The 16,912-nt window shown below is 32.4% G+C and overlaps 1 protein-coding gene across 1 annotated transcript; it reads left to right on the forward strand.

The window, feature by feature from the left end:
* Positions 1-10,054: 10,054 nt before the first annotated feature.
* On the forward strand, positions 10,055-12,249 carry LOC143554489 (uncharacterized). Its single transcript, XM_077044231.1, has 4 exons — positions 10,055-10,218; positions 10,703-10,778; positions 11,197-11,369; positions 12,096-12,249. Exons 1-4 carry the CDS (start codon positions 10,103-10,105, stop codon positions 12,169-12,171), a joined length of 441 nt encoding a protein of 146 aa, XP_076900346.1. The 5' UTR covers positions 10,055-10,102; the 3' UTR covers positions 12,172-12,249.
* Positions 12,250-16,912: the final 4,663 nt, after the last annotated feature.

Consider the following 16,912-nt stretch of genomic DNA (forward strand, 5'->3'; position numbering starts at 1 on the left):
TGATGGATAAATATACAATTAAACATATAATCGATTCGCATGTCGATGAATAATTTAGTTGCGTCACGTTATCTGTTTCAAAATTTTTTTCTTAAGTAGTTCGACAGAGTCTCTCGATGATGTAGGACATCATTACTGTAAACTACGATTATATGAACTTTTAAGAGTGAAATTTTGATAAATACATATAACTCGTTTACCAAACTTATACCCTTCTTTATTAAATATAGAGTCGTTTGTACCACACACGACTATATAGTTTTATGGTGACCATTTAAGGATCTTGAGATTTATAAAACATATCTCGGGTTATTGTTTTAATGCTTCAGGCATTTTTATCCATACAAGGATATTCATGTAAATGTAATGTTCAATTGCCCCGTACGACTATACGGTGATTACATATATAACTTTTATCTGAAGTCCTTCTGAGATTGAAAGGCTGATTAAAACATATAATGTTTATCACATCCACTACAGAGGAATACGTTTCCTCATAATCAACTACTGATTTGGGCAGTACGTGACGGATTCAGAAAAATTTCTTACAGGGGTCGAAAAAGATTGTCTATTGCTGAATACTAATTTTTTTGGGTATCTTCAGATCGAGTCGGGTCGGATCGGGTCAAGTCACATAAAATAAACATAAAACAAAATTATATTATAAATAAAAAACAAAATTGCGTCAATCGTGAGACGCATTGAGACCGCAAGGGCCTAATTCGGTGCACAAAAACACACCGATATACATATGCGATAAAAAAATGAATAAACTTTATATGTTTGTTATATAAACACAACGACAAAGCTAAAAACTTTTATATATATATATATAATATTTTTTATAAAAAATGAAAATATAAAATAATAAATAACAAATTAAAGTAAAAGAAATCTAGTTAATTCGATCAGAAAAAGAAAATTAAAAAAAGGTTTACAGTAAAAATACTTTAAAATTATTTAAATCATTTTTCATTTATGACTTATTATTAGAAATAAATAAATTGGAAAATAATAAGAAAATGTGCAGACAACGAAAAAAATCAGTTGATAAAACATCAATTTTATCTACTTCTCCCCTTCATATCCACTTCTCCGTTCCCGTGGTCGCTGCAACTCCAGACTCGCTGGAAAATTTTCCGGTAGTGTTTATACTTCTACATTCTAACGTTTCTCCTTCTTCTTTTCTTAGTATTTCATAGGGGTCGGTGTTAAAATTTTACAGAGGTCGATCAGGATTTTTTCGTATATAAACACTAATTATGTTTTTATCATAGGGGTCGGCCGACACCTTAGTCAAGCTATAGGACCGCCCCTGGTTTTGGGAAAACAACCATTATGTTATAAGTCATACCATTCATCGCAAAATCTCATACTATTCGTTTCTTTTATATATAAAGACACCCCTTTATAACCTATTGGTTTGACGTCTATGGGTGTTCAAACTACAGGTTCGAAAACGTTTTGCTTGTCATATTCAATTTAGCCTTTTAGGCATCTTGCCATCTATTTGGCAGTTATCTGTTTGTATGTACTCGTACAGAGTTTAAGATAGGGATTTTTACATATTTTCCCTTCCTAAACAAAGGAAATTACATATTTCCCCAAAATACAAGTTTTTAATGCAAAATGTACAATGTTCTTTAAGCGTGGTTTGGGAAAATATGTAATTTCAAAGTTTAGGAAGGGAAAATATGTAAATGCCCCTTTAAGATACGTAACCTTTCTTATTGATTACATATGTTTCCATAGCATATGCAAGTATTTCATTAGCGCGCGTTTCATGTCGGTTCCATATTGTACTTTTGTACATAATTTGTAGAAATCTCATATCGATTTAATACCGGTGTTTCTTCTGGAACTTTATAGATTATATTAGTTTCTTCTAGGACATTTACCTCTTCTGGGGTTTCATTTATAATCGTTTGTGAGTTTTCACCAGCTGCGTTATTCTGCTCTTTCGTTTTCGGGGGATTTTATGTTTGGAACCAATTTATCTTCCACGTTTTCTTTCTATGGTAATCGCTTCCAGGATTACTTCAATTCGAGCAGATAAAATTTGATGCTAGTATATGTGAATTTGTCACTCTGTTAGTGTTTATGAATGCATCTAGTAACTCATTAGTTACTTTTTACGAATGTATGACATATTTGACTTCAGATTCATATTGACCTCTTCTAGGATCTAAATTTGATATTTGTGATGCATTTCATATTATTTCATGTATTACCAGGCCTTTCATTCTTATCTCCTCGTAAGACTAGAAATATAGTCAGATATGAATGACAATTAGCATACTGAGGTGCTATAAATATTTTTCCAGACAATCTTATAAGTGATTCCATTGTGATATAATATAGTGGCGGTATATAGATCGCACAATCAAATATCTTTATGTAGAACATATTTGTTTCTCTTATGGAAATTAGTTATTATGAGGAGTATTTGCCATTAGTAGTTGTATATTATTAGAATATTAGTATAACAACATGCAAAATAACATGCCCTCATGTAGAGATGAAATGGTTTTCTGGCCATACTTGTCATATAAAATATTGAAGATATTTAGTATTATTTTTGTTCATAGTTTCAATGTGATAAACAGAACTATGTATCAAGATACTATGTTTTTATTGATGTGCTTTATGATTAACACATAAATTTTGTTTGCTACTTCCTATATTGCGATTGAATTAAGTATCATTTGAAAGAAATATTGCCATTTAACATGAATTTAGTATTATCCACTTGGGCTTAGGATGTAATCATCAATTTTAAATGTGGGTTTCAACCTAATGGACATGTGTATACTATCAATTTTCCTTTGAGATATATCAACCGCAAAGTTTTAAGACTTTGTGGTTTCAATTAAATATTTTAAAAACCCACATATCTAAATGTAATCCTTTTCTGATGAACGAAAGTTGCGGGGTAAAAACGAAGATACCGTTTTCTCTTTATCGGAGAAGATTAGGATTCCGGCGATATATTTCATCGTTTCTTTTCTCAAACTCGAACAATTGATATGATGATTCGCGTTTTAATCTACTTGATTTTGATTTCTTTTCCATTCCGATATCCGTTAATTCGAAATTGATTTGTAAATTCAACTTCTGGGTTTCGGTTTGATGATATCAAGTGAAAAATTCTTAATTGTTCTTGATTCAGATCGCGAAATTCGATTTGAATGTGAAGGGTCTATTACTCTATTATATTATTGTGTGAGAATGGTGAATTTGATTATGATGTATAGAGGATTTCATGGGTAACGAGCGAATTTGATTTGATTATGATCCAAAAACCCGTTAGAGTTACACCTTGGGTAACGAGCGTGAAACCCGTTTAAGTTAGTTAACCAGGTATGGCATAAATTAACGAGATTTCATGGACCGGGCTTTTGGAAATGAGGGATGGGCTTAGTAGTCCATATTAGCTTAACTGTCTACCTATTCTAATAAAGTAAAAGAATTGTGGACACTTGTCATTTATTGGTTAATTCTTTTTCTTTCAAAACTAAGATCTTAATTAACCCTAATATATATATAATATATCAATAATTATTCACTTTTCTTTTATACTTTATTTATATTATATCTATACATCTTTATAAAAATAAATATTAACATATTATTTTACAATATGTTCCAAAATACTTTGTGAAATCCGAAAATCAATAACAAACCATGTTTGTCAAAGATTGAAAAGAATATAATTTCAAATGTTATAATTAACATATTTTACTATGTATATTATTGAAAATTGTAAATAAAAACAAAACTCGAATATGCTTTCAGTTTACAAAGTAATTTTTTAATCATTAAATTATAAATATATGCTTAAAAGTCAATCCAATTTTTTAAAATCAATCAGTTTGTCTATTATTATTGTAAATTGTCATATAAATTTAAAAAATATAAATCTATGCTTTAAATCTATCAATTTATTTTTGGTTAATTTAGTAAACTATATATATATGTGTTAAAATGTAAGGATAATATATATATATATATATATATATATATATATATCAATCACTTTCAGACATAACAAAGTTTATCATATTTAATTTCTTAGTTTATTTTATCAATGATTGTTTTTGGATTTTTGTGCAACTTAAATTTGATTTCTATGGGTTAAAAGTTGGTAAATACATTGTTTGGTACAAGTTAAATTGATTTATATCAAAATTTGTTACGGGTCAAAAATGAGAAATCTGAATATTTTTAAAAGTTTGAGAATGCAAATAGATTTATCATCAAATTTGTTATGGGTTCAAAGTATTGACTTGAAAATATCAAACGGATGAAAGTTAGAATTTTAAACATGATTCGGGTTTCAAAATTATTTTCAAGGGCAATTTTGGAAATAATCAAAAGGTTCGGATTTGACAAATTGACTATTTTTCCCTAGACTATTAAAATTTAAAAAAAGATTGCGAACACTTTCGACATGCCACTCTCGTACCTATCAATGCTTCTAACTTTTATCAAATTTGAAATATTTGTTTAAGCATTAACTTTTCCTTCAATGGTGATCAGAACGTTGTATGGGAAGCAAGTCATGCAAAGCTATGCTCAAATGAAGCAAAATATTCACAAAATTGAATGAGTTAACAAGTTATTTTTTATGTTGTCATTACGACAAAGTCGAGAAGCTTCCTGAAACTTATCAAAATCTTTTTCATGATATAGCTTAGAAAACCATAATTCTTGAAGAGCATCCGTCGTTACAATTGAATTCTCCTTTCCTTCGATGGTGGTAAACTGATAAATATATCAATAAAGATAACACTTATTCTGTATTTAGTCTGAGTGATTAAAACTACTATTGTATGAGAAGTCTTATTCCCGAAATTGGTTAATGACCAAAATTCTTTCAATTATACATATATGACACTAAGTATGAAATTTTTAATAGAAAGAGCGTTCTCGAGTATGTTTCTGCATGTGCATTTTTTTTATTAAGTTCATTTAAAAAAATTATTTTGTGATATAAATAAAATTAATTTATGTACATATAGTATAGATACAAGCATAGATGTAATACATTTTTCATATACGTTATATAATTATTTACTTTAATTTTATAATTTGGATCATCCCGTGTGTGATACGGGCTCTAAAGCTAGTTTATTAATAAACTAGTTAACCTATTATTTTTCTTAACCCTAGCCACCGAAAAATTTTTCCCTCTCTTCCCTCACACCACACCACCGGCCGTCGGCCTCCTATCTGCCGCAGCCGCCTGCTGTTCCATGGAGCCCACACCACTGCGGGCCACCTTACTGTCACTGCTGTCCCGGGGCACCACGCCACCACCGTTGCTGCTCCTCTACTTCTGCCAGCAACTGTTATCCATCGGCTGCCACCGCCACTGCGCACTGCCACTGCCACTACTGTACATCGCCGCTTCCGCTACCTAGTGCACCGCCACCGTCGGGTCTCGTTTGGCGCCTAGCGTTGCTCGTAAACTCTCGGTGTCTCGACCGGTTATTTATTAACGAGGTAAAATTATATGTGTGTGTGTATATATATTGTCGGTTTACATTTATATATATTTAATTGGTTTTCTTTGTAACTGTGCTTGTATAATTTATAACTGGATCCTGTCGAGTTTTGTTTTGGTGCTAATTTACTCGTTTATATTCCGCTGCGCATTCATTAATTAATAAGATTAATTATTATTTTTTATATTTATTAAACCAGTTTCAATAAATAAAATTTTAACTGATCACCACTGAAACCTAACAATATGTATGTGTGGATGCTCCTAAAGAAATTAACTAAAATTGATGCATGTCTAATGGGTTGAAAGTTATATGAACTTTGAAGTTTACTAAAAGGCAAAATACCTCAGAAACCGATTCATTAGAAAAGTTAGATAATGAGGGTGGTTGTTGCTTGCGCCTTTTCTGTAATTTGGCGGGACATTCTGTAATTTGGTGAGTGGTGTCGATTTGTTATGGTGAGTGCCCGTTGCGTAATAATTAGTTGATATGCATTGCAGATAGTTATTCATCATTCACACTATTTGCTTGTCATTTATATTGAAAAGTTGTTTGATGAAATGCGGTGGCATGCCATTTTTATTGAATATTATGTTATGGTTGGTGCTTACAAGTTTTTTGATGAAATGCGCATGTAATTATGTATTTTGGGGGACAACAAAAAACATTTTCTTTTTATCAACATCGCGATCTTCATTGGTTCTTTATATGGTGACATGTGGTTTTAGTATTGAAGTGTGTTATTATGTGTGTGTGTGAGGCCAAATTGATTAGGTGTTTGTTTTACTTCTTAGCTTTCAAATGTTAAGTGACTTAAGTGATTGTTTTCATAAATTTTTTGTGGCATTTGAAGTATATATGGTGTTTCATTATGTGCTTTTGTGGCATATGAATTTTACATGAATGCATAAAGTTAGCTGAATGTGAGGCTTGGTCTGCTTCATTTGTTCTTTACATGATAGACATGTGGTTTTAGTATTGAAGTATATGTTATTGTACTAGCTTTTGAACCCGTGTATTATACGGGATTTGTCAAATAACAAAAGAAAGTGGTTCAATTCGTTTATTTTTGTCAAAAAAAAATTGGCTCGGTATTTTTGTTAAAAAAGGTGGTTCAGTTCGTTTATTTTCGTTAAAAAAAGTAGTCCGGTTTGTTTATTTTGTTAAAAGCTGGTTCAGATCGTTTACATTTGTTAAAAAAAATAGTTCTTTAGTTTTGTTAAAAAAGTAGCTCGGCTCATTTATTTTTGACTGCAAAATTAAGTAAATGGGAAATAAAAAAATTATTATTTTACCCTAGCTTAATGGAAAAAACAAACAGGGTTAACGAAAAGTACTAAAATAGCATGATTTTGGAAACGTCAGGTGCTGATTTGCAAGAAATTTAAAAAAAATGTACTAAAGTTGCATGGTTGGTCAAACCTAGGTATAAAAATGACACTTAATTCAATAAGGAATAAAATCCACATTATGTTATAACCCAATTGATAAAATGGTTTTAACCCATGCCCCATGAATAGCTAAAATTAATGAGATGAGAGATTATGAATTAGAAGAAATGTAGACTTGACACCTAAGATTCAATATTTTCTTTTATTAACATAGTAAGATAAGATAAGATTTTCTTTTATTAACATAGTAAGATAAGTTAAGATTTGTGTATGAGGCATTACAGATTAGCCATTGTTTTTACTTAGCATTAAGCTTTTCAGTGTGCGTTATGTGATTGTTTCCATAAATATTGAGTGGCATCTGAAGTGATTTTACTTGCATTTTAGGACCCTTATTTGTGTCATGTAACATGTATTTTGCCACTTTGGCGGCTTGCAGCTCATTCGGTTCATTTGGTTGGTCTTCAGGCTTCTTTTTTTGTATGCCATTTGTGCATAAAAGAATCACGTTTGGTTGCATATTGTCTTGCAATCTCATGTGAGAGGCCGCTAGAGGTGTAGAATACAGAAGAAAACAAGGTTAGAAGAAAGTTGAAAAGGAGTGAGAAACTTTGAGCTCCAAGAAAGCAGATACGTTTTAAAGTTTTTTGTTTGTATTGTAATTCGTTTGAAAATGTCTTTGAGGCGACAATCTCCTATGTCTCAAGTGTTTATAGCTAGCTATTTTAGCGTTTCAAGTGTTTATGGCTATTTAATTGGTGTTACAAACCTTGCTACACAAAGAAATACAAAAGGTTACACCAATTGAAAAAGAAATACAAAAAATTACACCAAACCACCAACTAGGTTTTGATATAAAGAGGACACAAGGTTAATTGGCAGTTCAAGCCGGCGACATGTGTGAAATCTTTTCTATTTTTATATAATTTGATAAAATTCGTGTGTAAATTGTGTTCTAGAAAATCTTTTTGTCGTTGAAAAAATTGTGTTCTAGAACGTGTGTACAGAACTAGTTGTAACATATTCTGAGTTTGATTGGTTGTCATGATTTATGTTCTTTAGAATAATGTCGGTGGTCAACTCGAATTTGGCAAATGGTGAGAAAAATGGAGAAAACGGTCAAGCGGTTAAGTAAACCACCAAAAGTGCAGAACGCCACCGAGCTACCGAAGGCGACCCTCATCAACCCCTGAAGTTTAAGTATATTGTATTTCAAGTCCTCCCAATTCGAAACAAGAGTCTGTCATCAAATGTATTTAAAATTGGACTGGTTGTTAAACCGATCGCTCTATTAGTTTAATCAGAATACGGGTAACTTAACATGGAGGGAATACATATTTCTATGTAAAAATAACTTTTTAAATTATAATTTCTGAATTTATGTTGTTTTAAACCATTTTTTTTTTATTTTAACTAGTTTTCAACAGTTTTATAACAAAATACAAGTCTTCAAGTAATCAAGTTTCTATAAAAGTCAGAAACTTTTTAACTAGTTGTGTTTTTTTAAAGGCATACTATTAAAAGACATAACAGCAGCCAAATGAGTACATAATATATGTTATTAAAATATCTAGTTAGTTTTATTTAACATGACGCAGTTACGTGACAATGTGCTTATATAAACTTTAAACTTAAGGCATTGTTTATATTTTGCGTAATGTTTATATATCATTTAAGCTAATTATGATGTAATTTGGTTTTTGAATTCGGTTCAACCCATTTAATTGGTCCCAAACCAGGTAGATAGTTAAGATAGACTTCTCTATGTGGTCCGGACCCAAAAAACGTGGATGATTTATTACGAGCGCTGTATGTACGATGTGAACCCAACTATTGATATATGAAGTTCAAGTATATAAATACAACAGTTTAAATAATATAGATTTATAAATACAATAAAATAAACAAGAAAATGAACGGAACATGGAGATAAACAAATGGAAAACAGGATGTCATGCAAATGAACGTGGGCGTGATGTCTTCTGCACGCATCAATGTGTTTTTCTTAATTATAAGTTGATTTATATTAAAGTTTTTAATCTAAAAGTATCTTATAATTTATGAACTTGTATTATTTATAAACCATTTTCTATTTGTATATCATTTTCTGTTTGTATTTATCTTTATAGAAAATTACAAAAATTCAAGCTTTCTATAAAAAAAATCCAAACTCTTCTATCGGTATTATAAAAATACGAAAACCGAAAACAAGAAAAATGAATAAAGCATAAATACGGAAACCGTAAACATAAAAAATGAATGCATGCTTTATTCATTTTTCTTGTTTTCGGTTTTCGTATTTTTTATGGTACCGACTTTGAATGATATTGGGAGAAGTATAATCCTTATGTAAATGACATCCAATCCAACTTTCATGCATTAAGGTATTACAAACATGGATGATTATCATAAGAAATTCCTAATATATCATAAGATTCTCATTCTGAAAATCCATACTTTCTCAAACCAAGAAAACATATGGAAAATCCCTTATTTGGATAAATGCTATTAAGCGTACGTTTTCTAGTTGATACACATCATACACTATTCCAGTAAGATGATAAAAACCAGTTCATAGTCCACTAAAACTACATTATAGGCACATTGTGAGTGACGATCATAATGTTCAATTTCTACTGAGCAAACACAATTGATACCGTTTTAGGTACCGGTACTAAATTCGATAAAAACGATACGATATTCGGTTTATACTTTCGATATCGATAATGATATTTTTTGGTCTTCATTCCTTGGTAATCAAAGCGCAAAAATATACAAACAACTTATGCTCAGCTAACGAGCACCATAGTTTAAATTCCGAACACTAAACCGTAAATCATCATATTCTACTTTACATTTATACGAATTCAATATAAAAATTATATTTCTGGAAAACATTTCACATACAATACCGATACATTTTCTGATTTATCATTGCCTAGAAAGTCCATCACATCATCGAAATGATGAAATATACTAACCCAAACAAAACGTAAGGGTCATACTCATACTTTTGCATTTCTAAAACAAAAGGGGCATCTTTGAAACTAATCAGAACTACAACAACTTTTCAGCAATTAACCCAAACTCATGCTACAAGTACAAATAGTGGTCAATTGGCCATCCTTCATCAAACTCTCTCTCAATCAGTTAATGGTTATCAGCCCAAGCCCATAATCCAGTTTCATATCACAGTCGGAGAAAATGACCGGAATAGTTGACCTTCTGCCGAAAGAGTACGGCTACGTCATTCTCACCCTCGCAGCCTACTACTTCCTCAACTTCTATATGGGATTTCAAGTTGGCAGGGCTCGAAAGAGGTTAACAATTTAATATCCAATTCCTATTGTTTTAATTATATCATCATCATCATCATCATCATCATCATCGTACTCAGTATATCCCACCAATAGCAAAGCTATGGTAGGGTCTGAGGAGGGTAAGATGTAGACAGTCTTACCTCTACCCTATAAGGATAGAGAGGCTGCTTTCGGTGAGACCCCCGGCTCGATAGTAGTTTTGCATCAAGCCTTGGACATAAGGCACATAGCACTCAATCATCGGGACACCGTCTGATCGGTGCATGTACCCTTGTCTTTCGGCTATCAACGCCACTACATGATGCCTGATTAACCGTCCGTCACTTTTAACGTTATTTTCACGATATTAGTAAAATAACGTCAAAATTAGTGCAATTTCACTTTTGCCCACCCGAGGGTTCACACATATATACATCATATGTGCGCACCACAAGCAGGGCTAATTGTTTTAATTATATGTTAACAATTTTTTGTTTTAATATAGGTACAATGTTGCTTACCCTGCACTCTATGCCACCGAAGCCGATACCAAGGATTACAAATTGTTTAACTGTATTCAGGTTTGTACGGATCATTTCAGTGTAACTGGATTGACTTGTTGACCATACCAAATCATATCATAATATACATCAAACAAGGCGGGGTTTTCTGGTCCAGAGTGTTTCTATGTCTCGTCCTCCTTTCTAGTTTCTTACTAGTCAGGTTTTTCTTAATAAAATCTTTGCCGTTGAAAAAAAAGGCTGTTTGTTTAAGTTTTATTTTATTTTAAGCATCTAGGAATTTTTTTTATTTAGTCGTTGAAATATTCTAAGTCTTATTCAATCAAGACTTTCTTGAGTACGATTTAATTGTTTCAATCTGAAAGTGAAACACGATTCTCAGATAAATGATTCAAGTGTAAAATGATCTAGAAAACAACAATAGTTGAAAATTGATTATTTTGGTTTATTTAATTATGGATTTTTTTGGGATATGCAGAGGGGGCATCAGAACTCGCTGGAGACGTTGCCGATATTCTTTGTTATGATGGTGGTCGGAGGGTTTAAACACCCGCTTATTTGCAGTGGTTTGGGAATAAGTTACACCGTCACTCGGTACTTCTATTTCACCGGTTACTCATCCGGTGATCCTAATGGCCGTCTTCCAATTGGGTATGTTGATTTTGTTTTTAAGTACTTGTGTTTTGTGTTTAAGATTTCTAGTCTGGTTTGATTTGTTGTTGAAATTTTTTTGGTCTATGGTGACTTTTTGTTGCACACATGGTGTGAATTGAAATTGATGGTGGCCTACTATGGACCGATTAAAATAATGTATTCATTTGAGACTGGGTTAGTCTACCTTATTTTTATCGTATTGATTGTTAATTTGAGCAGGCCATTTATTAAAGCTTTGGTTATTCACACGTCAGTTGACCTATTCAAACACTCCAACCATACAAGTCGTATGAGACCTGTATGACTCGTATTGATAGCGATGAATCTAATCAAAATGGAATAGACGTTAAGAATTTAAACGAGTCAGCTGTTAATTTCCTTGGGCCTGGGCCGGCTATTATATATGGATCGAGTGAACAGAATGGGCCAGTGGGCATTGGGCTCAAGCTGGTCCAGATGAAAAGTGAAAATTGCCGATGACACATACAAAGGGTGTACGAATATAACATTCTTTAATTAAAAGTTTAAACATGACAGCCCAAAACCTTTTTAAAAAATTGTGTTGTGTTACAAATGGTTTTACACACGTGGTAAATCAAAACTTAGACAAAGTAAATCAAACAAAAAATTCGTAAAGATCGATTATTTTCATGTTGAATTCGTGTTGGGTTACGGGTTGCGTAAAGAATTACAACTTCATCACTCACTAGGCTGTTTTTGCAGGGGATTCAATAATTTGGCACTATTGGGACTAGTGGTAGTCAATATATGGTTCGGTGTGACTCTTGTGAAGGCATAAATAAGAAGCATTGTGAAGAATTATGTGATTTGGTGATAGTTAATTACTTAAATCAGACCATTTTGTTCTTGTGTTGTTTATTGAGTGTTAGTTGAACTGTGCGCCATAAAGAAGGTGTTTTGGAATGATTGTTCCAAACACCTTCTAATTACAATCGTTTGATTTTTCATTAATCACACTTTTCCTTTTCTTAATAATTTAATATTATTAAATGCACCACAAAAATCAAGACTTAAAAGAGACGATTTAGGGTTGATTGGGTGTTAAGTAGGAGTGAGCAAATAACTAGATCGTAACCAAATTAACTAGACCGGATTAACCAAACAAACAACTAACTGACAGTTTGATGAAGCCATAACCGATTAACCCATTATTGTGGTTTGGTTATGGTTTTGGCGTGTGGATAATTAGTTAACTGATTATAAATTTAAGATTGAAAGAATTCTACGAATGGTCCCTGTGGTTTGAATCAAATTTTAAGTATGGTCTCTAATGTTTAAAACTTGCATGTATGGTCCCTAATCAAATTTGGTTTCATTATTGGTCCAAAAAGATAACTCAGTTAACTTTTGGTGTTAAATTTTACATGTGAGGGGTAGTTTAGTCCATTTAATTCTTTCGTCTTTCTCTCGTTCCTGTTAGAGCATTCACATCCCTTCCACTAGTTTTAAATCTAAAATTATACTAAAAATCATTACATTTTTTTTAATTAAATAATATTTTTTTTATACCTTTATCATTACATTTTCTCTATCCTTCACTCACAACCACTTTAAAAAAAATAATAAAAAATTTATAGGATGCTACAAAAACTTTTCAAATATACAGAAAAATCGTTGCGTAATAGTTAGGACAAAGCAGACACAAGCAATAATGCCAAATTACATAGTAATCAAATATGGCAAAGATTTGGTACATTTCTTAACGATGAACCATCTTTGATTTTGGGATTAGAAGATCTAGTCTTGAGGTTTGAGGTTGGGGATAAGTGCGAAAAAGAGTTTTTGTTATATAACAACATTCATATCCTACCGATCAAATTATGTGAGTGGAGTTTTATAAATTAAGGAGTGACTTATGGTGTTGTGAGTAAATGAGAGAGAAAATGAAGTGATTTTTCTGTATATTTGAAAAGTTTTGTACCTTATAATTTTTTTTTTATACTTTTTGTAAGTGGTTGTGAGTGAAGGAGAGAGAAAATGTAATGATAAAGATATATAAAATATTATTTAATTGAAAAAAAAAAGAGAAAATGTAATGAATTTTAATGTAATTTAGATTTAAAGTAGTGGAAGAGATGAAAATGCTCTAAAAGGAAAGAGAGAAAGACGAAAGAATTAAATGGACTAATATGAGAAATCGAGTCAAAACAAGTGTTTAAATGAGAACCAGCTGCCAAAATCTGGTCATCCTCGTCGTGCTACGCAACGGGTAGGTTACCCAAACTTTTCCATAATGCCAATTTAGTCCCACATCTTTCCAGAAATGCAATTTTAGCCCGAGATAAGCGATTTTATGAGTTGTTTAACATGTTTATGTGACTTAACAAACGAAGTAAACACAATAAAATACTAATAAATACTCATTTTCATTGATAATGGAATATCCGAATTACGTATCCAAGTCGGGTAAACAAATACATTCAAAACCAAAAATTGACGAATGCCACGGTTTTCATTAAGGACTTTGAGTTCCTTTGTACATAAAGACAAGTGCTCATCAATTTCTACCACGTGGTTTGTAAAGGTGTTCTTAAATCTTCCGAAATCTTCTTCCCCTAAGCCATTTAGTTCAGATAAATCTTTGGTTGTTTCCCCTAAATTCCTTTCTACTTGAGTCTTTTCCATCCCATGAACTAATTTAGATACACCAAATGTTTCAACTATAGCCTCTACCAAGGGCCATATAAACTGAAAACGTTCATTTACCAGATCAAACGTTTGTGTCATACGCGCAATCTTGTCCTTCATATCCATGACTATGTTTTTCAACCTAGCCGGACCCATCTTGATCGTTAAGTTCATTTCCTCTGCAGTATTGGATTTAGGTTCAGGTTTAGCATGGATGACTCTACTGATGTCATCATGTATAGCCCAAACCATCTTCTTTGATCCCTCTAGTTCAAGCTCGGTCGACTAAACATCGACTTCAGATAGAAACAGTCCCGCCTTAACGTCCTTAAGGTGATCATCCATTATATATATATATATAGGAGAAGTATAGTTTGAAAACCCTCTTGAGTTGAGAAAACCCGTGAAAACCCTATGTAACATCGTTTTTTTTTTTGTTACATGTAATATATGTTTTCACATTTCATACAAAACATCGAAAACATAAAAAAATGTTTTGCTATTTTTTTTACATTTTTTTAGTAATTTTTATATATGTTTTCAGGAGAGAGAAAATGTAAATAAACTTTTACATTTTTTATTAACTTTAATTGTGAACCACAACATTTAACCTTTAATTAAAAACATATGATTAACAATGAGTTTATAGAGTTTTTATAATTCAAGTGGGTTTTTATTCTAACCCAACCCTATATATATATATATTAACAATTGTAGTTTTTTTAGAAAGACTAACAATAAGAGATAGTTCCATTATACCATCGAAGAATCGTGTGTATCATCCAATGTTTTGAAACCCGGTCCGGTTCGAGTATTTAGCCCGTTTTCTAAAAACCCGGGTGGTTTTTACGGTTGGGCGGTCGGACCGGACCCGGTGACCCGTCGGGTGAACCGGTAAACCCACTTTTATTATTATTTTTTAATCAAAATTGATCTAAAATCTAGCCCATAGACTATTAGATATCATAATCGTCGCTCTCTACCTTTGGCCGGACCTCCGGCCGACCAAGGTTTGTGTTGATAATGACAAGTACCGCATGTATTTTTGTAGATTCACCTGTAAAATACCACAAAAAAAATGGTGGCGGTGATCGCTGCAAGTTAGGGTGAGGCTTGGTGTGCTAGTGAAAGAAAGAATACAAGGGTTTGGTAGGGTTCAGCAGAAAAGATGTAATAAGCATTCATTTTTTAATTGGGCTTTTCAAAGAGTTTTTTTTATCAAAATAGGGTGGCGGAGAAAATTATTTATCGGATGATTTGAAAATTATTTATTAAAATAGGTTTTTCTTTAAAAAAAATTATTTTTCCTTTTTTAAATTTATTCAACATATGATCCCACCACCACAACCTCTACCCAGCCCCACCCCAAACCCACCTCCCCTTGACTTTGTTTTCAACCGTTTTTCCGATCGTTGGTGACTGAACAGCCAAGAAGTTGGTGGCAAATCCTCATGAATCTTATCTCCCCCTCCCACTATACCACCATTATCATCTGGCAACACGAAAAGCTCACATTTTTCGTGATTTTCCGGGCAGATCCGGCATGTATGACCCCCCAACAGAACTCGTTGTTGATTTTGATTTGCACCACTCGCACCACCGCCACTGCAACAAACACAAATTTCTTGTTGATTTGGATTTTGAGAGGAGCGAGAGGGAGACGTATTATTGTGGCATGAAGTTGCAGGTTTCTCCGGCGATGGTGAACTCGTTTTTCCGACACGGGGAGGTGAGGGGGTGATTTGGACGCCTTGGGTGCGACGACGGTAACCCGCCAAGAAGGCAAGGCCTCAAAGTGGTGTTGGGAACATTAGTTCAGCTGATGATGTTGTTCGCCGGAAAAACGTGACTCGGGTTTTAACCTAAAAGATTCCCGGAATCTCTGCAAAATCTTGGGTGTGACGTGCGTATTAGCTTCAGAATGTTGTACAATGGAGGAAGAGAAGGATTATTTGGCTGAATTAGTGATTGTTGATGAGCAGTTTGTCGGGAAAAAAGAGGGTCACGACGTCACGCAACAATGGATTGCTGGCCATTTTGGTTAGAAGTTAGAACGGGGATGACAAAAGTCAAATTGTGGCAGGTGCTGAATTTAGTGTTTTTTTTCTTTTTTAAATTAAAAATGATGGGGTCCTATTTGGTTAAACCCAATTTGGTAAATACTTTCTATATCACCCGTACAGGTAAATATTTTTCTCCACCAACCTATTTTGATAAAAAAAAACTTCTTTTCAAAGCCTAAAGCCCTAAATAATGTGTAGAGCCCACCATTTAATGCGTGAAACATAAAAGTGTTGGTTCCAACGTCCAACTTTTTATGGTAAAAGTAAAAACTAAAAATTAAAGTCATTTATTTCTCAACATATTTTGTTCAACTAACACATTAACATAAATTCTAAATTTATATTATATTAGTTTTAGAGTCGTGTCATACACAGGATAATTCAAATTATAAAATCATAAGTAAAACAAATACTTACATAGCGTATATGAAAAAAAGTGTATTACATCTTTGCTTGTATCTATACAATATGTACATAAATTGATTTTATTTATATCACAAAATGATTTTTTTAAATGAACTTAATAAAAAAAATATTCGTGCAAAATCGTACCCGAGAATGCTTATTTCTATTGAAAAACTCATTCTCGGTGTCATATATGTATAATTGAAAGAATTTTGGTTATGAACCAATTTCGAAAATAAAATTTTCATACGGTAGCAGTTCTAACCACTCAGTCTAAATATAAAAGAGGCGTTACCTTTATTGATATATTTATCAATTTACTACCTATAAAAGGAAAGTATGATATTAAATTGTAGCAATGGATGTTCTTTAAGAACTATGTTTTTCTGAGCTACACCATAAAAAAAATTTTGATAAGTTTCA

This window comes from Bidens hawaiensis, unplaced genomic scaffold, assembly GCF_021521415.1.
Source record: "Bidens hawaiensis isolate Kalapana, Puna unplaced genomic scaffold, B.hawaiensis_p1.1 tig00017718_1, whole genome shotgun sequence".
Taxonomy (NCBI): Eukaryota; Viridiplantae; Streptophyta; class Magnoliopsida; order Asterales; family Asteraceae; genus Bidens; species Bidens hawaiensis.